Source organism: Callospermophilus lateralis, chromosome 6 (genome assembly GCF_048772815.1).
Source record: "Callospermophilus lateralis isolate mCalLat2 chromosome 6, mCalLat2.hap1, whole genome shotgun sequence".
Taxonomy (NCBI): Eukaryota; Metazoa; Chordata; class Mammalia; order Rodentia; family Sciuridae; genus Callospermophilus; species Callospermophilus lateralis.
The window spans coordinates 159,690,652-159,714,059 of record NC_135310.1 but is presented as its reverse complement, the minus strand read 5'-3'; the positions used below and the strand labels follow the sequence as shown (position 1 = coordinate 159,714,059).

The following is a 23,408-nucleotide window of genomic DNA, read 5'->3' as shown; positions in this document are numbered from 1 at the left end:
CCCCATGGTTGGGTGCTCTCTGTCTGTGAAACACCTGTCCTCTTCTGGTAATGCACTTTAGAGGACGGCAAGCCAGGGCTGCGTTTGAAATTAGACGTCTTCACCCTGAACTAAGTTTGGTCGGGAGCCACTCAAGGCGAGGGGAATACAGGGACAGGTGCTGGAGCTGAAGCAGCCACTTAAGATGCGGAGACTTCCTGTCTGTGAACTCCACACAATCACAAGATGCAGCTCGTCGGCAGCAGGATGCTCCTCAGCATAAGGGATCACCTGAGGGTCCGCGTGGGAGCCCGAGTTAGGAAGTGGTAAGGCTAATGAGAAGACAGACTCAGGAGCCGACCTCCTGTCATCTATGATTTACAACATTCCTGTGGCTGGTGATGAGTTGAATGGAATGAAGAATAAATAAATGTCTAAAGACACCCTCCAACGCTACGAAAGCATAAATATTTATTCTACATTTTTAAGGACTAACAACAGAACATGGATGCTTGGATAGAATTATCTGTAAGCATTTTGGCATGAATCCCATAGAGACAGTCAGTAAGAACGGCAACAAATAAAAGGCGTTAGTCAAAAGCACTGAAAACAATACTCACTGATTCTTCATCTTGGATCATCTGTACTAAGTTGTCCAACACAGGTGTCAGATTTCTAAAGGGATTTTAAAGATGTGAACAGTGGAATCAAATCAAAAGCTCTCACGAGACTGGTTATTTTCATCATTGTCATATAAAGAAAAAAAAATGCAAGACTCTTACTTGGATTTCATATTATTAAAATTTTTGCCTAGCGCCAGGTGTTGTATTGATCTGTTTTTACTGAGCCACACTATTAAGGTGGAGAGGTCAGATTCTAAACCTGGAAAGAATCAGAGTGAGGAGAGTCAAAACACACGTGACACAGGACACCTGCGACACCTGCCTGCCCAGTGTAGCCCGGCTCCGCACTGCTGTGGCTGGACGCCCACTTACTTATGGGCAGGGCTGCGGACAGATCCCAGGGCCCTGCCTATGCTCGGCCACTCTACACTGAGCTGCACCCCCGGCCCTGGATGCTATTGTTTTCAAAGTGGTATTTTACTCCACAGAGCTAGTATATTGGCCGTAGAAGTCAACTGAGTAAGACTCTGGCACAGATTTATGCTACCTGTAAACTCTATCGTTAAATTTGAAAGCCCCACCAGTCGAAAAATGAACTGATATTATCATTAAGATCACCTTCCCTTGTCCAACTTGCTTCCAACCCTGTCTCTCGTCTCCCCCGAGGCGTGACTCACCGTTGTCGGAGATGTCCAGGCTGGTGATGTTGTGGATCTCAGCAATGCAGCCCTCCAGGACTTGCGCACCCCCCGACCTCAGCTAAGAGACAAACCAACACAAAGTCAGGCGTCTGCCCCGTCGGAGGGTCACCAGGCACCAAGAAAGGACGGGGGTCACAAAACAAGCCAAAGGAAAGGCACACACCCATCAAGTCCAAAAATCTAATCTCCACAGCGAGGAGACGCTGCGGTTCCTACACGGGCAGTGCAACACCTCACCCCACAGCCTCTGCAGAAAGAGGAAGACCACGGGGAGCTTCACGAACAAGGTGTGTGTGTCCACCTGCTCTCCTGTCCCTCTAAACCAAGGCTAGGTCACTGACGGTACCCGACAGGATACAAAGGCCAGGGAAACGGCTGTCCTGCTGCACTGTAGAGGCAGAACGACCAGGGGAAAGCGTGTGCGTGTCCAGAACAGACACATCAAAAAACTGATATTTCGGTCTCTGGTTGGGACTCCTCGGATGCAGATCTCAGAGTCACCGAGGGCCCACATGCTTTCTGGTCTTCCAATGCCCTTGCAGGGCCCATCTCCCACCCGCTGCCCAGCCCTGCTCAGGAACCCTGCTACTGTGCCATCTGCACACAGCTTGCTACTGGCCCGAACTGAGTTAGCGCAGGATTCAAGCGTAAATGTCTGAGAAACCTGGGAAGTGATTTTAGGTCTGCTGCACCTGAGAACCAAAGCTAAGCGCTTTTCCTATTTTATGTCTCTCTAAATCCTTCTAGTAATTCAATCTCTGAACATCTTATAGAGTATCAGTTTACAATTGATAAATTTCAAAAATAAACCAAAAAAGGGGGAAAAAACCCCCATAAATTGTGCCTAGAAGCTCTGTTGCAGGCCGTAGCTCTCAGCAATGGAAGAAGTGAACAGGGACGGTGACCATGTCAGAATTGGGACCCACCTAGGCAAGCACTTCAAAGAAACAAGGGGTATTCAGAGCATAAAAAGGGGCAGGTTTAAGAAGAGGGACAGAAACTCAGAAGCCTTCACTGCGACAGTTTGGCGACAGTGATTTCTCTGTTGAGAAATAAAATTCTGCAAGGAAATCTCTGTGTCCTACCTTTGTATAGTAAAAATATTCTACCTACGTGAGTGAAAAGTACAAGTGACATCTGTTTAATTCTGTTTATTTCATAAATATTTTACTGATAGTATTTGTACACAAAAATCAACATTTTTCAATGCTTAAAAATAATCAAATACAACCAATATGCTAGTTTATTGATTCATAAAGTACTTACACAATGGCCAAGCTAAGGAAAGCCCAAGGAGAAAAAAACAAAGAACGTTATCAGCAGCAGGAGGAAAAGGAAGACAGCAGCAGCTGAAGTCTCTGTTAACACACTGCAAAGGGTCCAGGAGTCCTCCTGCCCACAATGGGTTCCCACAACAGAGATTCAAATGTAAATAATGATTCATCTTTGGTTCCCAAGAATATCCAATTAAATTTATAGGTTATTAGGTGCCTATAATTCCCCCAAAGCTAAACCTTTCCCAAAACAGTAAAAGCTTTTCCATTACTGTAAATGAAAATCCTTTTAAGTCAATTTGCATAATCAAAGCCATGTCTGCATGTGAAGCTGGTTTTTAAATTACCCTCATTTGGATCCCACACACTAGCACCGTTGAAAGGAAAGCAAGATCAAAGAGAACTGAGCTGAATCACTCAACATTTTTTCAAGATGTTAAAAATGAAATATTATTTCTTTCCTGAGAATGGTGTCTTCTCATTGGTGGAAGGTGGAACACTTCGGACGTCACTCAAGGGAAAAGCTGTGTCTATCACTCAACTATCCTCAATGGGGACGAGCAAAGCAAAGGAAAACTAAAATTTGGAGAGAACTTTAATAACTCACTTTCCTTCTTCAAGACCATTTGCTATTTAAAAAGACATGGCAGTGTAAAATAGCACCCAAATTATATATTTTTCCCCTGTGTGGGTTCCAACTCTAATAAGCCAATTTTATCTTGGGGATTTTCCACATATAAAACTGAATGATGAAGGTTTTCCAAAAGAAAAAAAAAAAAGATGAGAAAACATGAGCCACTTCCCAGGTGGGAGTAGTTAGTCGAATGTATTAGACCATCTCACAGTGCCACCTGTCCTGGGGAACCTTTGCAGTCATCCACACTGATGTGGACTGACGGGCTGATGGACACAGGCGCAGTGCCACCTCCAGGCTGGCAGAAGGGCCCTCCAAAGGAGTGCACTGCGTGGAAAGCTGCTGCCGCTGCTGCACACGTCACTACCTGTGCTCTCTTCCTCTGCATCAAGAGTCGCAATGGATTGCGTGCTCATCTGCAGGAGAGCTTCCCTTCAAGCAACTCTCATACCTAGATCTGGGCTGGCTCTCGGCCTCAGCTGGCCTCTGCATCTCCTCAAAATACCAGATTCTTCCCTTCAAGAATTCAAGTCCAGCATGTGCAGATTGTTCCCCTGAGCTGTGACTATGAAGCAATACATCAAAAGACCTATGCAATTCCTCCCTTAGGAAGAAGGGTGCATGGGGGACACACAGGGACACGGGTGTCACTGCGACATATGAAACAGCTCAGAGCTCCTCCTCTTCAGGGACCTGCCTCCACGGGAATGAGACACATTCCTCCAAACATCTGCAGGAGGGCTCAGTCCCCAGCCCTGGATAAAGGCCACAGAGGCAAGCGTGACCACAGAGGGCAATACTGCTCTGTGTCCAAAACTCAGGTGTGACTCTAGATGGATGAGCTAATTCTTCTTGAAAGATGTAAAAAAAAAAAAAAAAAAAAAAAAAAAAAAAAAAAAAACTTTGAAGGTAATTTTTAAAAATTTTTAATAAAGAAAGAATATTTATAGTTTCAAATAAAAAATTTAAGAAGGCAGTATTGACCTGTGCTATAAATTCCGACATTCAGAATAAGTTTCCTCCACAGAAATCCTCTTCCTCTCCAGGGAGTAGCTCAAATATGCTGGGCCAACCATGTGGCACGGCGACACATGCCGTCCCTGGAAACTACCACCATCCCACTCAACAGGAGGAAGACGTCACAGCCCAGGACCCAAGGGGGCCTCCAAGGGGCCTCTTGATTCCCCAGGGCCCGGGCACCCCCAGGACTACCATGGTCCCCATCTTACAGAAGAGAGATCACTCCCTTGCAGTACCAGAAAGCCCAGGAATTAAAACCCAGTGGTGACATAACTAATGAGAAACACCTTTGGTGCCAGCAGTTAAGAATCAAAGTGATCTAGGAAGGTAAGGTTAACTGCAGCACTCACTACACACCCAGAAGGACACCGACCAGAATTTTGGATTTAGTTCTCCAAACAAAAATGGTGTCTGTATTATAGGGAAGCGACGTCATGATCTATAAATTCCTACAGAAACTTTCTTCTTGAAGCTTGAAAGTGCAAATCTCCTCTCTCCAATTCCATTCGGGGAATCTGGAGCCATCCTGAGCTCTACAAGACAGCTGGCCACTCGCCAGAACGTGAGGACGAGTGACCAGGGAAGAGGTCCTTTAAAGAGGTCTGAGTCAGCCCATCCTCAGCCGACCCCAGACACTTTCACTCTACCTCAAGGTGACTGTCCTGTCTGCCCCAGTCAACTCAGTCACCATCTCACATGACGGTCCTTTACCCTCTGTGACACCACACAAACCTGACTTTAAAACTAAGGGCTGGAATTTTCTTTTCCTGTCAAGAAAAATGAATCCGATTCAAAGATTTTATACAGATATTTTATATTAAATGATTGATTCGTAAACATAAAACAACATCAACATTTTCACAAGGTTCTTTGATTCCGTGGCATGGGTGGCTGTGATCCAGGGGTCCCGATGGAGCTACTTGGCCCTCAGGCACCACATGGGAACTGCAGGACCACTATCAGACCCTCCTGCGCCAGACCCCACACCCTGTCACGTCTCAGGTACATCAGCCCCACCTCTCAAGAAAGGCACCCCTGCAGAAGTGACCTCCTGTGACGGTTAAGTGACAAGGAGAAAATTTTATTCCCAACCACCTTTTGGATTTTGAAACAAGATTTATGTGACGGGGAAAGTCAAGTGTGAATCCTTCCATGATTCTCACAAGATGATAACCGCGAAGAAGGGTGGACCTACACGGGCTAAATCGAGAATGAACAGAAAGACGATGCTCACGAGAGCACAGATTCACCCTCGCCATGGGGAAGCCTCTCTCCAACCGCACAAACCCTGCAGGGGGAACCCGGCAGACCAACGGCCGGGACTCAGCACCAAGCACCTCAGCTCAGGTGAGGCCAGACCTCCAAACACCTCAGGGGTCACTTCTCCTGCACAGGAGCAAACTGAAACCCACCGAGCCCCGAGGAGCACAGGCTGACACAACACTGTGACAGGGTTCAGGAAACAGTTCTGTGCAGCCCGCCTTCACCCGCAGCAGTCCAAGCTGCGCCTTCACACGTGTGGCCAGCACGCTGTGCCACAAAAGGGGAGAGACATATTGCCAAGCCTCAGTCTATCTGCAGTCTCCACTTTTCCTATGATTGATCTGTAAGTGAAAGGCCAAAATTAAGCTGGGATTTTCATAACAGTAACGGTCAAACCCACCATCAGAGACTAACCATCTGATTTGAATTTTCTGTCTTAATTAAAAAAAAAAAAAAAAAGTATGAACAAAAAGGCCGGATCTGTTTTCTGCGTCATCAGCTGTCTTCATAAATGAAAGACTACTGGTTTCACAGGAAAGGTCCATGGTGCTAGGGTACTTTTTCAAGTATGGTTTTGTTTTTTGAATTTTTGTACTTTTTTTGTTTTCTCTTTTTCAAAACAATAAGACTAGTAAATGGTAAAGGTGATATCAAAATTAAATTAAAATTAAAATCCTACACTAACAATCTACATGGTATCATTCCAGACTCATCAGTTTCTAGAATTTTCCGAGAGGTGAAGTATTGGTCTTCTACAACATCGAGTGCTGGCGTGGCGCCTGGCATCTTGTCGGGAGGTAAGGGAAACACAGTACAAAGCGGGGCACAAGTCCTGCCCTCCAGAAGGCCGCAACCTCACTGGGAAACTAGACGGCAGCCAACTCGTCATGCCCAGCAAGGCACACTGGGGTTCAGTGTCCAAATGCATGTCACCAAACAATGAGGAAAACACAATCGTGAAGGGCTCAAGACTCAGGGAGGAAACCTGGCAGCCAGAGAGACAAGAAAACAGCAGGAGCGGCAGCCTGGATGAGAACCAGGTGCGAAGAGGCACTCTTCAGAAAGCCCTTTAGCCCACAGCAACTGGCGACCTAGTAACATCACCTCCACTCTGCGTGAGTAGAGGCTGGGGCAATATCGACCAGTCCATCCAGGACTGCACGGCCAGGACCTGACCCACGTGTACAGGAATGGCCTCAAGCTAAGGGCCTTAGGGAGGAGGAGGTCCAACAGGCATATGACCAGTGGGGAGAGCAGAAAGCCAAAGGCCAGGATGGACTGAGGAGCCTCCCTGCCTCTCCCGGGCAGAAGAAACAGGGCTTGACTCGCTGGGCAAGCCCAGGCTCTGGAGAGGCCCAGAACTGGCACCTGGGTACATTCTGACCAACCTCCTCAGGAACTAAAGTCCCAAGGTAGGAAGGGCTTAGGTGCCCTCTGAAACACAGAGGCTGCGGAGTCAGGTGTTCTCTGTGGCCTCGGATTTGGAAGGTCTGGACTGCTATGATTCAGAGAGACATTTCACTTTCCTGTTTTGAATCAAGATACCCTCTGGAAATCCAAGTCAGGTACATGCACGCGTCCCCTGCAAGGAATGCTGTGTGTCACACTTCACGACAACAATGGCTTACAGCTTTGTACCTCACAGCATCGTCAGAAATACTTAGGCAACAGGCTCTACGCCTGGAGAAACAGCCATCAGACACCCCCTCGGATGCTTTCTGGATGGTGTTCAGCGGCTATTCGTAGACGAAACTTGCAGAATACGTAATGTATGCTACTTGTGCAATGTGTGTTTCTCTGCTTCCTTTATACCCTGCAGACTCACAGAATCACATTTTTGCAGGAAAAAGGCAAAGTGATTTTGAGGCTATTATCTACTGCAGTCCACAGTCTGAAGGTGGTCTTACCTCACAGTTGCTGAGATCAAGAGAAACCCCTTTCAAGCTATGATTACAAGCCAGGCCCAGTAACAGCGCTCTGAGGGAGGAAACACACAAGGGTTAGATACAATTCCACACGACATGGGTGCGCGCACGCACACACACACACACACAATGTGAGCACACTGAACAAACCGTGGGAGAAGAATGCTCTTTTGAATCACCTTTCTTTTTTTTTAAATGCCAACTGCATTTCTGCTCCCCACTCTACAGTAAAACACTACCCAGCAGCACTCTCTGCCTGACAGCAGCGGGCCCATCCTCCATGCAAACCTGGCAGAACCACCATTCCTACGCAAATAAGTCAGCAGCACACCTAATTGCATATTGAAATTAAATTGTGTTCATCACAGATAAATCCCCACCTGCATCTGCTGGAGGACAGCTCTAATAATGTTTAGAAGATTATCAGACGAATGTTACAGTGGCAAAGAAAGCTGGCTTTCCCCAGGGAATACGGTAGCCAGGGAGGCCAATTCCACAGCGTTGCAGGATGTGGAATCCTAGCTGGATGAGCTTATTATTCTTCCTAAGAAGAGCATGTGCCAGGGCTGGAGGGCACTGGACACAAGCAGCACATGTCTTGAGCCTGAGCCCAGGGGCCTGGCTGGCTGGCCACCTACAGGGCCAGGAAAACCCGTGTCTGTGAAGAAGGAATTTCCTCATCTGCAAATCGAGGAGACTGGATTCAGCACTCGGATGTCATATCTTTCTAAGAAGCTGCATCGACTCCACTTTTACAGGCCAGTCTCATAAATTCCAATCCACTGACCAGGTTTGACACAAAAATCCCACACCCATTAGATTACACAGAATGGACAGAAGCCCTAAATCAGACCTAGTAGTGAACTCGGTAAGAACAGAAAGCTCTTGCTCTTACACACAGAAAATAAACACGTGCAGGTCACCATGACTCAGGCCGATGGTGAGCGGAGACAGGCGCTGGACTACTGTTCTCATGCTCCCGGGACAAGGACCCTGGCCAGGCTACTCCAAAGTGGGCACTGGTGAGGAGGGAAGAAAGCTAATCCCTTCACAGCCAGGCCCGACATTCCCTCTTCCAGCCACTGGGTTCTGGGCTCGCCACCAAAAGAGCTGAGTGGCCAGGCAGAGCGGGCTGCCACCCCCCAGCCAGGACCTGTTTGTCTGTCACTCTGCAACGCTGTCCTAGGAGGAAGGCTGGGTCCGTCCCACCTGTGTATGTGCCAGCTTCATTAAACAGCTTCTCTTTGCCTAAAAACTGCTTTTTTTACATTCTTTTCTGGGGCAGAATTGAGCCACCAAAAGTACTTGAGACTAAAAACCGCGAGGCCCGTCTCAAGTCTTTCACTAGAAGCTGGGTGACCTCACCCACATCACTTTTTTAGGGTTCTCAGATTCTTAGCAGCAAACCTAGGGTTTGGACATCATCAAGGAGGTCTCTTCAGTTTCTAGCATAAGGTGAGTTTCAGGATGGACCCACCTGTCTCAAGACGGAATCTCATAACGCTCAGACAGAAGGAAAATAATTCCCACTTGTCACCCATATGACTGAGGCCCAGGAAGTCAAAGGTGCTCTTTGACGTACTCAGCTACAGAAGGCCAATGTCAGGAGACCCGTAAAGTAAATAGGCCACAGAATCTGTTCTTAGCAGAACAAAACACAACTACAGCAAAGGGTGGGCAGGGGGCCCGGGTGGGGGACCCTGCAGGAGGAAGTAATGACAGCAAAACGCCCAGCCATTCTCCCCTCGGTCCTCAACCACTGCTGCAAAACCAGCGAGGAGAAGAACTGGCGTTGAGTTTCCCCGTCTTGGGACAGGGGACGCCTCATCCTGGTGGAGGAGCACGGGTGCAGGTTTGATACCAGTCTTCAGCCAAGCCCACGGGATTGGAGAGAGGGGTGCTGCGTGGCGGGGAGGGGAGGAGGGCCCAGGAGAAGGGGTGGGCAGAGAACAAGAAGGACCGGCAGCAAGGAGCACCCTTGGGAGGCTGGAGGGGACCCCAGAGCAGGGCCACCAGGTTCTCACTGAAGGCAGCCCAAAGGGAAAGCCCCATCCTGAAGGAAGTGTTCACATGCCTCCCTCTGAAAGGACCCCAGACCAGTGGGAAACTTGTGGAGCATCCTAGGTAAAGCGTCACTCTCAAAGGACGCGACAGCTCTCTCCCAAGTGCTCTAGGAAGCCAGGGTGCCCTCCGCCCTCGGGTTCATGGCAGGCATCTGGGGTTGAGCGATCCACCGAGCCCTGTGACAGCTGGGGACAGCCGTGGGTGCTGCCCTGCAGGACCAGAATGCCCTCCACTTCCTTCCCCTCCCAGGGGGCCCCCGGAACCCCCTGCCCTCTGTCCAGTGCTGCTGTCTTCTTTTGCCCCTCCACAGAGGGAGTTGTAAAGCACATCCCAATGCGTATCCTACAAGCCAGCCACCATCTGTCTCACAGCCAGCTTCCCAGGAAGCCCCAGCTCCCCGCAGCTGCAGTCAGCATCACAGGCCACAGTGCATGTGTGGACCAGAGGGGCTCCGTTGTCCCTTCCTGCCCCTCCCTCGCAGGTGGACCCAGCACCACGCTGTGCCATCCGTCCAGTCTTCACACCACACCAAAGGACGCGTGGCACGTGGTCTGGGGAACCTTCAGCTCTGAAGTGTTTTTCTGCTCCGTGAAACCTATACTGAGTGAAACTCAGAGCTGAAGTGACCCCTGAACTAACGTGATTGAACATTCCCACAAATAACACGTCATAAGATTTAAGAATCACAAAATATCTTTCAAGGAGAACATTCTCAAGGATACAGCTACAGTAAAGTCCAGTAAGTCCCGGTTTGCTACGGCGTGGGATAATGCCTAAAACCGACTACATGGAGCCCTGAACCATCACTCTGCATCACACAAGGGGAACATTCTGAAGAATCAGAAAATGCACTCCTCACCAAAACTCTCCTGAACGTGACTGGCTCCCGCTGAGCACAAGGCTGCATCTGGGTTGGCTCTGTACTCAGTCCCCCAGATCTGTCATACTGTGATGGTTAATAGATTCCAGCTGAATGCACAGGATTAGATCGTAAAGGAGACCCTTTGGAACATCAGTCGTCATAGTTTCCTTAATAGCCAATACAAATAGCCGAATCATAGGGATATTTTTTTAATTGTTTTTGGCTGTTAGGTTTGTTTGTTTATTCTTGGTACCAGGGATTGAACCCAGGGGCGCCCAAACACTGAGATACACCCCAAGCCATTTTTATATTTTACTTTGAGATGGGAGCTCACTAAGTTGTTACAGTTGGCTTTGAACTCTCGACCCTCCTGCCTCAGTCTCCCGAGCCATTGGCATTACGGGCATGTGCTACAACGCCCAGCGTGGCTGCTAGGCTTAGAGATAGCTAACACATAACTAAACATCAAAAAAAAAAAAGAGAAAAGCCTGCTGTAGTTGTGACACCAGGCACTTTCTAGCACCTGACTGAACCTGCTTTCCTGAGAGGCATTCTTTGTTTTTGTCATATGGTGCCATGTGGAAGCCAGAACCTCAGACCTCCAACAAAAAAGGAAACTTAAAAATTAGAAGAAAATGCATTTTCTAGTAAAATAAATAGCAGGTACTGATTTTTAACATCTCATGCAGAGCACAAGGAAAGAGCGCGGGTCACTGCCGCGGGCTGACACCAGCTGGGGAGCCAGCCGTCTGCAGCACTGAGCCTGCCTGACAGGGCGCACGACCAGGGCTACTGCGACACACCCTCTCCAGGCGCAGAGAGAACCCGACTCCTTCGCCTCTGGACGCCCACCTTTGATTCCGTCTGGCAAAGATGAACGGAAATCCCAAGGTGACAAATTCCTCTCAAACCTCAACTTAACTGAAGTCCTGAATTCCATAACTTAAGTCACCTGTCAGCCTAGAAACGCTCAGTAACTCAGACACCCAAGCATCTAAAAACTGACTCTGCTGCCCACATAATGGACACAGAGTTTGATGACCACTGTGAGTAGAAATATCTAGAACAAACGTGGACTAAGACGCACCCAAGACTAGGCCTAAAAACAGGCCGAACAGAGGGGAGCCAGAGTCAAGGGCACCTGGAGGCCCGCGTTCACCGCGTATTCATCGTGCCCGTTACAGGGGTCACGGCGGCGTGTCCACACGTGCTCGGGACCTTCTTTTGTGTCAGAGCAGTGACACTGCCAAGGTCATGGGGCACAGGGAGAACGCTCGTGAAGGAGAAGCTGCAACGAGAGCAACCTGCACAGGGTGCGTTAACACTTCCAATCAACTCTTCCACCCCCCAGTAAGACCTATTCTCAGTGCCTTTTCGGTCTTTGCATTACGCGGCCTTCTCTCTCCCCTCGAGCACTCCCAGAATAACAAACTCGACCTTCAAAGCTCTGGAGAAAAGGAAGCCATCACTCACTTTAAGGGCTCAGGAGACAGTTTTGTGCCAGAGAGGTTGATGTGCATCAGAGCCAGGGAGCTGCTGAAGAACTGCTTGAAGGACGGGGGCACTTCTTTTCCTTTCCTGCAAAAACACGAGAGCTGTGAGTGGTCCCCCTCCCCCAGGCGCACTCACTGGCCACCCAGGCCCTGTGAATGACCTGCGCACCAGCACACTCAGAAACGTGGAGGAGAAGACAATCGCCCGAGGCCTAAATGGAGAAATCGAGGCTGGTGCAGAACGTGCCAGGTCTTCAGTGCCCTGAGCACGTCCCCTCTTCTCAGCAGCTGGTGAGCCCCTGGACTTGACCCCATCCGTCTCCAGGAAACGGCACATCTGGAGTTTTTAAAAGCAGGAGGTCAGAGAGGCACTCTTTATGTTGATTTTAAGAGGCTTCCCACTGGGCAGCGTCAGACATGAAGGATCACTGCCTGCAGGTGGCTGTGGTTTAGAAATAGCAGGTCTCGGATGCAGCAAGATGGGGACGTGGTGTCAAGCTGAGCGATAGCTCCAAGTCTGAGTGGCACGAAGCCTGCTCGGGCGAATCACCTGTTGAGCTCCTCCATCCGCTCTGTGAATCTTCATCCAGCCCCAGCGTCAGAATAAAGAGAAAACTCAAAAGGAAGTGGCTGCAAGCTCCTGTGCATCCCCAGGAAGCTGGTAGGAAGTAAGAGGGTCAAACCGCAGCTCAGGGGTGAAGGAGAACTGAAGGCCCCGGAATACACTGGTGTGGAGGCCCTTGGCCTGTGGGGTTCCCTCTGGCGGAACTGGTGGGAGAATGGAAGACGTGCCAGGCGACAGCAGGAGCAGGGAGCAGCGTGGATGGCAGCACTCGTGTTCCGTGGAGGGAGGGGGCGGAGCCACCTGTGTCCAGCTCACCCACCTGTCAGTCCATAATTTTTCATGCCCAAGGTCTGGGAAGACCTGGGAACATCTGGCAGGTTCAAAATACAGTTTAAAACAAGACAATTCCAGGAGGAAAAATCTAAACCAGAATCTTTACCTGAAAAGATGAAAGACCAAACTAAGAGGAAAGAGTTCTGAGAGGACATATGGTATTGGACGTCTCCAAAGCTGTGTCCAGAGAGGACAGCGTACCACTGGGGCACTCCTGCGCCTTGTTTGCCATAAGCAAATGCCGTCCAGGGTTCGCCGACTAGTTTTGCTCCTGCTGCTTTGTCTTGGGGTTGACTGTTCAGTGTTCCCAAATACCGGGGGTCCCTTCCTGAGGGAGGCTGACACCTGACACTTGAGAGCCTCATGCTCTCCACGGCCAGCGGAGGTGAAGGGAAGAGACGAGTGTGACTTCCCGAGATGCTCTGTGAGCAAGGGACTTTGCTGGGGTCTCTCTTTCTCTGCTGTGGGGCTGTCAAGGCTCTGGAGAGGACGGCCTCCCAGGTGAGGGTGAGGGGAATGTGGCGGCTACCCTTGCTGAAGGCCAATGGAGGCCAGTGGGTGGAGCAGCCCTGGGGACCCGGCGGGTCAGTGTTACTACCGAGCAGCCTCCCTACCTGCCGCACACTTATGAAATCATCTGTGAACAAACGCCTGACTGCCTAGCCCCATTCACACCTCTCGTGAGTGCAGCGATCCTGACATCATCTCTGAGCGCTTCCCAGGGCTGGCCTGGGTGAGGAGCTGGCATGAACAGTTTAACCACAGCCTCTCCTTGGAAGAGGAGGCAATCTGTCAGCACGGGGTGCTCCACGAGCTTCGCGGCTGCACTGCCGAGCAGTCCCAGACGCAATGGAGCTGTGGACGCAAAGAAGCGGAAGACAGGAAACCCTCTGCAGTCTCTGCCGTCACTCGGGCCTGTCAGTCACAGCCAGAGCCACTTGGTAAGCTGCCGTCCACCACAGGAGCTGAGCAGAGCCACCGGAAGGACCTAGAACCAAGCAGGTGCTCACGGTTCTTCCCACCTCTGACCCTCCTCTATTGAGGAACTGGTGACGTGTTTGGCTACTGCAGAATTTACATCACTGGTCAGTAATGAAGCAAAAGGCACTTTAACTATAGAGTGACAAATCTGCCAGGCAGGACTGTGGGACACGCTGCCAGGCTGAGATCTCGGCATGTGTGAGGGCTACCCACCCCCCCCAATAGATGGAGCTCCTAAAAACCCAACTATGGACCGCGGAGGTGGCTCCAGTACAAAGCAACACCACGCGCTGTGAACAGACAAGCACTGACCACGTCCTGTTTCCGACCTGCAGCCGATGGGAAGGCTGAGGCTGGCTGATCCGAGCAAGATGGCCAATGCCACACCTACGCAGCCCGACGGTCCCCTCACCTCCTCCCGCCCTCTCCACACTCCATGCCGCTGCCTCCCAGAGTCCTAGTGCTTCTCCCACGGCTTCCACACATCCAAGGGCGGGAGCTTTGGGAGGGCTGTTGTCTCTGCCCCCAGAAAGAGTTTGTCCTCACTTCTAGGCTCATCACTGGGACACACACCCACAGAAGTTTCTAGAAGGGCCTCCACTGTATGAAGAGAGCACCTGCTCACATGACAAGCCGTGAGCCACACAGTTCAGAGTCAGTGGAGGTACTGGTGAGAACCTGACCGGGCCAAGGAAGAGGATGGAACCTGCCTGCCAAGGCCACACACAGGGTCCAGGGCCGTCCTCCTGGGCAGCACACACCCCTCGCAGCCTGTTTTCACTGTCACTACGTCATTCTCCCAGAGAAGACTCTGCAGGAGGACAGGGAGAGCAGGAGGGATTCATACCGGTGAGAGAAGACGGTTCTGGAGAGATTGAGCACAGCTAGATACTGAAGGCATCCACGCAGGAGGGCACCACAGACCTGGGGAGAAGAAGCACACTCACTTTCAAACACTGCTAGGTCCAGGAGAAGGTTCTACTAGAGACAAAGGCTGTGCGCAGGCACACAGTGTTTCTAAAACCCCCAAAGCCACGTGAAAGAACATTACCATGTCCACGGAGCACTCTGTGTTGGATAAATCCAGGTGAGCAATGGCATTTGGCTGAGCCAAGAAATTGTACATGTGCTTGAAATAAAGAACAAAAATTAATGTCAGGATCTAGAAACACACACACACACACCCCTGCCACACCACCACAACACAAGTTAATGTGTCAGTAGGGAGTTGCCTTAATCCCCAGGATCACTCTGATGTTCCCAAAAGGATTTGAAGAACTTCCTGCCACTCCCTTCCCTTTCTGAGAGCAAACATCCAAAGTTCACCTAAAATAAATTTATGCTTCAGTTAAAAAAAAAAAAAAAATGGCCAAATGGAATCTTTTCTGCCAAACCCTTTTTTACACTTGACTTCATTTTCCTGACAAGCTCAATTTTATTACAGATTTTTGGAATAGTGCTAATTAATTTTAACTCTTGAGACTGAAATACTACCTGCACTGCGGCCACCCTATCAAAACGCTAATAGCTCCTTTTGAATGGGTTCCAAGTCTGTGTTTGAGCCAAGGGATGGTCTCAGGCTGCGCTCTCTTCTGCCTAGCGCAATGGTCTTTCCATCTGCAGTGATTTCCAGGAATCTAACAAGAACAGCCCAGCAGCACTATCCATCCTTTAAATAAAAGCAGCACCTCAGATCTCAGGGCCACATCTACAATTACCTCTCCCCCGTGCAAGGCCACCCAAACACCATCACTCTGTTGTTCTCCGATGCCCTCACTGGGCGACTGTGAGTGGTCACTGGGCTACCAGGCAAGTGGCAGGGACTGTCCTCTGCTTCTCTGGACACCACTAGATACACTGATCCGAGGAAGCTTGTGCTCCAGGCGCCCAGTCCCCAGCAAGCACTCCCAGCACAGTGCTCACTATGTGGGGCTTCAGGAAATCCCTAGGGAGCAGTCAGGACAGGACAGAAGTCCAGTGCCTTAGAGTGACCAGAGGACGCCCAGGACAGGCTGGGCGGGAGCTGCTCCGACTCAGGAATCTGCCTTCCTCACTCTCACTGTGGGCCTGGCCCTAGTGACCTCAGGGACAGGGAAGGTGGTATGGCTTTGCTCCCAGCCACCAGCTGGGGGAGCTCCTGCCACCTGAAGAGGTGACGACACCCTTCTCCCTGGAAGTGGGCCAGTCACAGGCCCGGAGCCTCGCTGTCCCTGGCCCGGAGCCTGCTCTGGCTCCGGCCTCGTCCCATCCACTCTTCCCAGAGGAGCTGGAACAGGACCCGGCCTGCCGGGGGAGCCTGCCGCTCTTCTGTCCTCTGCGGCAACATCCGTGCCCCCAGCACAGTCTCTCCTCCTTCCCTGTGTCCCTCAGCTCGGCCACGGGGGCTCACACCGGCCTCCCCACTTCACCCTGGAAGGGAGCAGGTGCAGGAACCACCAGTAAAGGTGACAATGGAATCGGGAAGTGACAGGAGCCCGGTGCCCCAGGACGCGGGTGTTTTCAATGACGTGGAGTGCGAAGGAAAACCACAAAGAGGCCTCATTGGTATTCCCTGCCTCACCAGTAAAGTAGCAGCAAACAAGGAGAGCAGATTCCCCGGGGTTTCTCATGCCCGCCAAGCAGCAGAACAAGCCAAAGCCCTTCAAGATGCCCACTGGCTGCGGCCTGTTGTTGAAGGAGCACCGCTTCTGACTCAGTGCTGGTGACAGAAGGGAGCATGCACCCATATGGCAACGAGACCCACCCGGTCCGCTGTGTCAGGGACACAATCAGCTGCCTGAGTCTCAGAGGCAGGTACGTGGGCACCACGTTATAACTGGGGGTCTTTGGGGTTCACAAACAAAGCTGAAGAGTGGCTTCAGGTTACTTTTATTTGGGGATGGGCTGGGGTTTATCTTACAGACCCCTTTTAATTGCAAACCATTATTAAAAACCCACCCATCTTCCAAACACTTTGATTTTAATGATGAAACATTTCAGATCACATTACCAATATTTCTGACCAGACAAGTGTAGCAGGTGAAATAATGTTTTTAAATAAAGGAAATCACTCCTTCAGAAACACATTTCCAAAAGCAAGTTGAACTTCAGCACCATTAAGGAAAAACCACCGGGGACAGACTGCATTCGACGCAGGAGGGCTCCGGAGTTTTCACCAGAGCACCTCATAAGGTGGTGGCCACGCGGTGTTAAGGGGTCCAGAGACAGAGAGATGGAGAAGTCACACCTGAACTGGCGTCTCTGGGGGCCAAGTGGGCCAGACTCACCGAGAGGTCATCTCCGCGGAGCGCGTTCCCTGAGAGGTCCAGGTGGGTAAGGGTGGAGGCGGTCAGTGGGTTGGCACTGAGGGACTGAGAAAGGCTGTTCACCCCTGCAGCGGAGAGAGAGGCCGCTCAGACTCCACCAGGAAACCAAAGGAGGCCAGCGAGTCCCGGCCCAGCAGCCCCACGTGCAGCCTGGTGCAAGGTGACTGCAGCTCCCCATCACCCAGAATCGGAGGGCGAAGGAGCCGGCTCTGCTCCTCCCACCCCTCCCACCCCTCCCACCCCTTCCCACGCGACTGAGCACAGACCGCATTCGACCGGGGTCTCAGAATGCTGGAGCCCTCTAACCGGTCATCTCCCCCTTTCCCCAAATCCTGCCAAGAGGCTCCTGACATTGTGAGTGACGTTCAAATGATACACGTGCCAATGCAGGTAACGTAGGCTACTGAACCCCCAGGAAATCGACGGGGTATTGCCCTACTTCATGGCAAAATATGGACTGAAACAGTTTTACCATGTAAGAAGCGATGCAGAGGAAAATGTTAGACCAACACCCTGTGAGTCTGCGTGTACAGAACATGAACGGCCCAAGGCGACGTCGGCTGACCTGAAGCGTCAAACCCACCTCCAAAGGCTGGGGCTCTGAGGAGGGCAGGGCTGTTCAGGAGGCAGGCCTGGGCTCACCTCCACCTGGTGACAGGTACCACCACAGGCCTAGTCAGCGCCTAACAGGTGGGGGCTTTGATCAGGTCTCCTGTCTTCACAGCAGAGTTATCAAACGGAGTCCAGGAAAGTCAGGTCACATACTCCCCACCACTCTGATGATTATTCATAAGTCAACAGACGGGATATCTCCATGTTTCTCTCAAAAGTCTACATTTCTAGCTGGGTGTGGTGGCACACACCTGTAACCCCAGCTACTCAGGAGGCTGAGGCAGGAGAATTGCAAGCTTGAGGCCAGCCTCAGCAACTCAGGGAGTCCCTAAGCAACTTATGTCTCAAAATAAAAAAGGTTGAGGATGTTGCTCAGTGGTGGAGCCCCCCTGGGTTCGACCCTTGGTTCTGGGGAATAAACCCAGAGCTTCATGCATACAGGGCAAGCATTCTACCACTGAGCCACATCCTCAATTTTTTTTTTATTTTGAGACAGGGTCTTGCTAAGTTGCCCAGGCTGGCCTCGAACTTGTGATTCTCCTGCCTCAGCCTCCTCCTGAGAGGCTGGGGTTGCAGGTGTGTGCACAAAATTCTTCCTGGTCATGTCCACAGTAGAGATGTGGGAACTCCAAGGAAAGAGCTGGGGGCACAGCAGCCTCCGCTGAGCACCTCCCTAAGACAAGTGCAGAACACTCGGGGTGGTACTGATGAGGGGCCCCTGCACCCTCCAACTTCAGAGAGATACAAAGAACCAGGAGCCCAGGATGGACCACGGAGCCATTTCTCAAAGCAGGCGGACATTTGGGCGAGTTAAGGAGACAACGGCAAATATTTTAATGAAGCACAAGAAAGGATTTCTTGGCTGCGAACTCAGCATTTACTAAGTGTTAATAAAGTGCAGGGCATTGGGAAATATATATATATATATGCGTGCGTGCGTGCGTGTGTGTGCGTGTGTGTGTGTGTGAGAGATCCATTCTTTGCCTTGGAAAAATGCAAAGACCTTCATGTAGAAAAACTACCTAGACCCCAGGATGAAAGTCAGTGCTACATAAGGAATATTTTCTCATTTCAAGAAATCTTCTGAAAGCCACTAGGGTTAGCACCGACCAGCTGAAGTTCAGCTTGGGGCCCCCGCAGACGTGAACCCTGGCAGCCTGCAGATCCACACTCAGCACCCACGGGTGCAGCGAGCACAGTGAAAACAGCAGCAGGGACACCTGCACCTGCACGGAACGTGTCCGGACCTTTCCTGCTCACCGTCCCCCCAACGATACAGAGTGTGACTGTCCACCTGGGGTCACGCTGCGCTAGGTACTGCCCGTGACCTAGAGATGGCTGGAGTGTAGGGAAAGTGTGAGTGGTTGTGTACAAGCACTGCATGTCTTACAGGAGGACTCTGGAAGCATCTGTGAATTCTGCATCCACAGCACAGAGACGGTTTCCTAGAGCCAATTCCGACAGCAACTGAGGGACGGTTGTATTCACGGTACACTGAGGCAGCGGCTACCAACAAGGCCGGCACCAGGGCTTGCTGACGAAGGGTGGAGGTCTGACCGCTGTGTTGAACGGAAGGAAGTTGCGAGGGCCTGCAGGAAAGGCCAGTGTCTGGAGGTACCTCCTGTGATGGCCTGGGTCGTGGATTCCCACTGGTTTGTCTGTTTTAATATCAATCTTTTTCTTTAATGAAATCATTGAGTCTAAAACGCATGGAGAATACCAGACTCTCATCAAGAGAATCATTGTAAGAATCTCATCCTTAGTGGGGTGTTCTAAGACCCAATAAATACACTCCAAAATGAGGAGGCCAAATTAGTCCTGACAGCAAAAGGCTCCCTGACAAGCGTGGGCACCTGGCCGGTGGCCAAAGCCTGAGCACACTCCAGGGAGGATCGTGTTGTCACTCAGCTTCGTGCTACTGAAACAGCAGGCAGACTTCCTCCCCAGCCCCCCTAGTCCAGGGCGTCCACAGGAGCAGGGAATTATAAAAGTGCAGGATTAGAAAAGAATCAGGGCTCTGACAAACCCCACCCAACACAGAGCAGCCGGCTGCTCTCTATGCTGGCCCCTGGTGACTCCCACCAGCCTTCGTATTTATTATTGGAATGTTTACAGCTGGAAAAGGGGGACCAGATGGCCCTGCCTTGACATGATCTGCCAACCAGCAGGACACCTCTAGAGATCCAGAGAACCACCAGAGAGCAAGCATCTGAGGAGAGAAGGGAACTGGGAGGCACTGGGGAGTCACGAGGAAACTTCTAAAAAATGTCTTAAATTATAGAGCCTTGAATATAAATGTTTTCAAGGAACTAAAATATAAATGTTAGTCAAATTCAACAGAAACTTAAAACTGCCATTTAATCTGAGCTACTCTGAAATTGTGAACCTTTCAGAATCTACCTAGAAGTCTTTAAGAAATCAATGTTAAAAAAAAAGCATTTCAAGATATTTGTTTTAAAACAGATAAACATAAAATTATTTGGGTCTCATGTTATAAAACAATAGTAATTCTCAAAACATATTCCACTATATCTTGTTTCAGGAGAGAGATAACTAGGAGAACTAACTTGTGAAGGGTACAGGCAATTTGGGGCTGCCCTCAACATAAAGATGCTAAGGGCCTGGCGGGGCCCATAGAGCCTCCCTTCTCCTACCACTGTGAGAGGTGGCACGGAGGGAATCGGAACCGAGGCCCACCCTGGGAAGAACAAACATTCCTCTCTTTCTTCTATGATATTGAACAAATACAGAAATGTCATTGAAAAGGCCTCTCAAGAAGACTTGGAAAAGGCCTCTGTCCATCAAAGAGCACAGGGTAGGTGATTAGCCCTCTTGGCAGGTAGAGAAGCCATGTAAAGTAAAGAAGAGATGAAAACTGAAAATAGAAAAGGAACCGAGAATGTGGAGCAGCCTTCTCCCCAAAGGAAATAGAAACGACTAAGACAAGGAGGCGGGGGATGCCTGAGCAAAACCTGGAGGAGCTGAAATTGATCATCCGAGCCCTTCAGTCCATGCTTGAGAAGGAATGCAGAGGATAGCACCTGGTGACTGAGCACGTAGAGAAATCTGCACAGAACACCTGGGGACAAGGTGGCAATAAATACGGAAAGCGGCTTTTCACAACGCACACACTTTTCCACCTAGTGATTCTACTTGCAAACGCCATCCTAAAAAAGATATTAACTAAATGGCCAAAATTAGCAAGCAAATTTTGGTTAGTGTTAGCTGGATTATAAAGAACTAAAAACGGTTTACATGTACAGCAATAGATTTTTTAAAATAAATCCCGGAACATGATTCCACATCCTAGAACACATGCACCCGTTGAAAGTGATTCTGTATTTACTTATATAAGCAATCACCACACACTGTGAAGGAAAACAAGTTTGTGAACTAGTGCAATATAATCCCAAATACGCTGTGAACATGTGTTTGCACCCGCGTGTGTACATAAGGAACTGCCGGGCAGGAAACACTGTGGAAGGCTGGGCACCAAACTGTCTGACAATCTTGTCATGTCTCAGTGCTGCCATTAAAAGTCATTTTACTTATTTATACTTTTCATTGTCTTCTAAGTCTTTCCCATAAATATGCAATGCACTGATCACCCAGAAAAAGTCACCATTTGTAAAATTAATTTTCTGAAGTATAACAGGAATAATAGAAAGGGGCTAAGATTTAGCTTCAGGAAATGGGGATGGTTTCCAGCTCCAGTTTAGAATGCACTGACTGTTGGGGAAAATCTCTCCCTTTGGTAGTATACTTTTATGCCTTACTCTTAAACATGTGTACATGCAAAATCATGAGACCTAGGGAACTGATTCCAATTTCCAATCACTCTGAGTGTAAGTGCATGCAGAATAATAGACAATAAGACAGACACAAAGTCACCAAGGTGCCCCTTTGCCTCACTCATTTACCCAAGGCCGGCTCGGTGACTGCCTGAGATGCACCAGGCACCAGAACCCAGAGAAGGATCGGGCGAAGAAAGCCTTTACCCTGCAGAAACGTCCAGCCAGGACGCAGTCAGAAGGCAGTGGCCAACGTGTGAGAATAGAGGGATTCACTGCGCTCACAGAGGAAGGAGCGTCTAGTTGTGATGGTGAAGTGGTGGACCTCGTCCAAGAAGGCTTCGAAGAGAGAGTGAGGTTGAAGCTGAATTTCATAGGGTGAGCAATGATCTGGGTATAGGGACACCACGGTTGTCCCAGCCTGAAACAAAAGTACGCAAAAACATGACAGCATAAAATGATGATGGCGGTGACCATGATGGCAGTGACAGGGTTTGGACGGTGATGGAGTGGGTGGTGATGGTGGCAGTGATAGTAATGGTGTTGGTGATGGTGGTGATGACGATGGTGAGGGTAAAAGTGATGGTGATGGTGGTAGTGATGATGCTTGGGGGTAATGGTGATGGTGGTGAGGGTGATGGTGGCGGTGAGGGCGCTGGTATTGGTAATGTGAGAGTAATAGTGACGACGGCATTCACAGTGACGGTGGTGGTCCTGAGAGTTAACAGCAGCTGCTGCTGGTAGTACCTATTGAGACCTTAGTTCCAGAAACCACATACATTTATATCATTTAATTTAACCCTCTACCTGAGAGACAGATCCTCTATGTTCTTCCCAGGGAAGAACGAGATGAGGAGCTCATGTTGACAGTAAGTGTCCCGGGGAAGAAGAGATGAGGAGAACATGTTTATGTAGGTGTAAAAGCCAGGACCGAGTCTCAGGCAACCTGACAAGACTGACGCTGCTACCTACGATGCCTCCAAAGAGGGTCTGCGTAAGAACCACCAAGCTGTTCCGTTCAAGAAACCTGCACCACTGCCCCAGAGTGGTCCAGGTCCCGCGCCAGGTGCTGGAGGCACAGGGGAGAGAGGGGCACCGCTGTGAGGAGGGCCGCACTCTACCAGGAGAGACGCACTGCTTGTACGGAGTGCCACACGTGGGTCCAGCATTGCCCCAAAGAAAGAGCAGCCAAGTCAGCGGTGGCCTCAGGAATAGCAGACGCGTCTCAGCACAGAAGGTCTCGGACGAAGCTTTTGTACAATAAACAGGGGCTCCCAGGAATGCTGGGGCGAGAGGGAGGCTGCTCGGGGCCCGGGGTGTGCAGGCACGAAGGCAGGATGGAGGCAGTGGACTCCCTGGCCTCGTCACGAGGGGACAGTGTGGCCGAATAATAAGAGAGTTCACAGGCCTTGGTGGGCCGCTGGATGGACCACAGGGAGGAGGTGAGTCAGGAGGGACCCAGACTTGAGGAGGCACCGAGGAGGCGCAGCGAGGAGGAGAGGCCTGGCAGAGGTGGCCCCCCGATGGCAAAGCCCACGCGTCTGCGGGGACATTCAGCAGGGCCCCAGGTGCCCGGGAGAGGGCAGGGATCGAGGCTGAGGCGGCCAGGTGGGCACGCGCTGACTCAAAGACAGACTCTCCACTCTAAAAACACTGGAGACCTGGGGCTTCAAGTCCACACTGTATTGATCTCAGGACTGCAGAGTATGTGATGCGCGTTCTCAGGGAAGGGTCCCAACAAACAGGAGTTTCAACGACTCATCGGGCAGCGGCAAAGAGAGACGCGGTGTGAAGTAAAGGAAATATACTGTACCTTTAGGTGATAATGAGGTTTTAGATAAATTTAAATGCTTTAATCCCTTTGGGAGTTTGGCAAATTGGATACTTAAAGAGGACACACCTGAAAAAAGGAAAAAAAGAGAGATCATTAGACTTTTCAAGTTCTCAGCTGTATTTGGCAGTACATGAAAATAAACGTGATTC

General features: G+C 50.3%; 1 protein-coding gene across 3 annotated transcripts in view; it reads right to left on the bottom strand.

The window, feature by feature from the left end:
- Carmil1 (capping protein regulator and myosin 1 linker 1) overlaps window positions 1-23,408 on the bottom strand; it is a 252,454-nt gene that overhangs the window by 76,877 nt on the left and 152,169 nt on the right. For 2 of the 3 annotated variants that reach the window (XM_077109704.1, XM_077109706.1), the window contains 9 exons: window positions 23,239-23,325; window positions 16,984-17,087; window positions 14,769-14,846; window positions 14,565-14,641; window positions 11,819-11,923; window positions 7,402-7,471; window positions 1,280-1,361; window positions 762-861; window positions 600-654 (listed from right to left, as the gene is read on the bottom strand). In XM_077109704.1, coding sequence (XP_076965819.1) covers window positions 600-654; window positions 762-861; window positions 1,280-1,361; window positions 7,402-7,471; window positions 11,819-11,923; window positions 14,565-14,641; window positions 14,769-14,846; window positions 16,984-17,087; window positions 23,239-23,325 — 758 coding nt within the window. The remainder of the gene's footprint in view (window positions 1-599; window positions 655-761; window positions 862-1,279; window positions 1,362-7,401; window positions 7,472-11,818; window positions 11,924-14,564; window positions 14,642-14,768; window positions 14,847-16,983; window positions 17,088-23,238; window positions 23,326-23,408) is intronic. The other variant, XM_077109705.1, reaches the window with a different exon arrangement.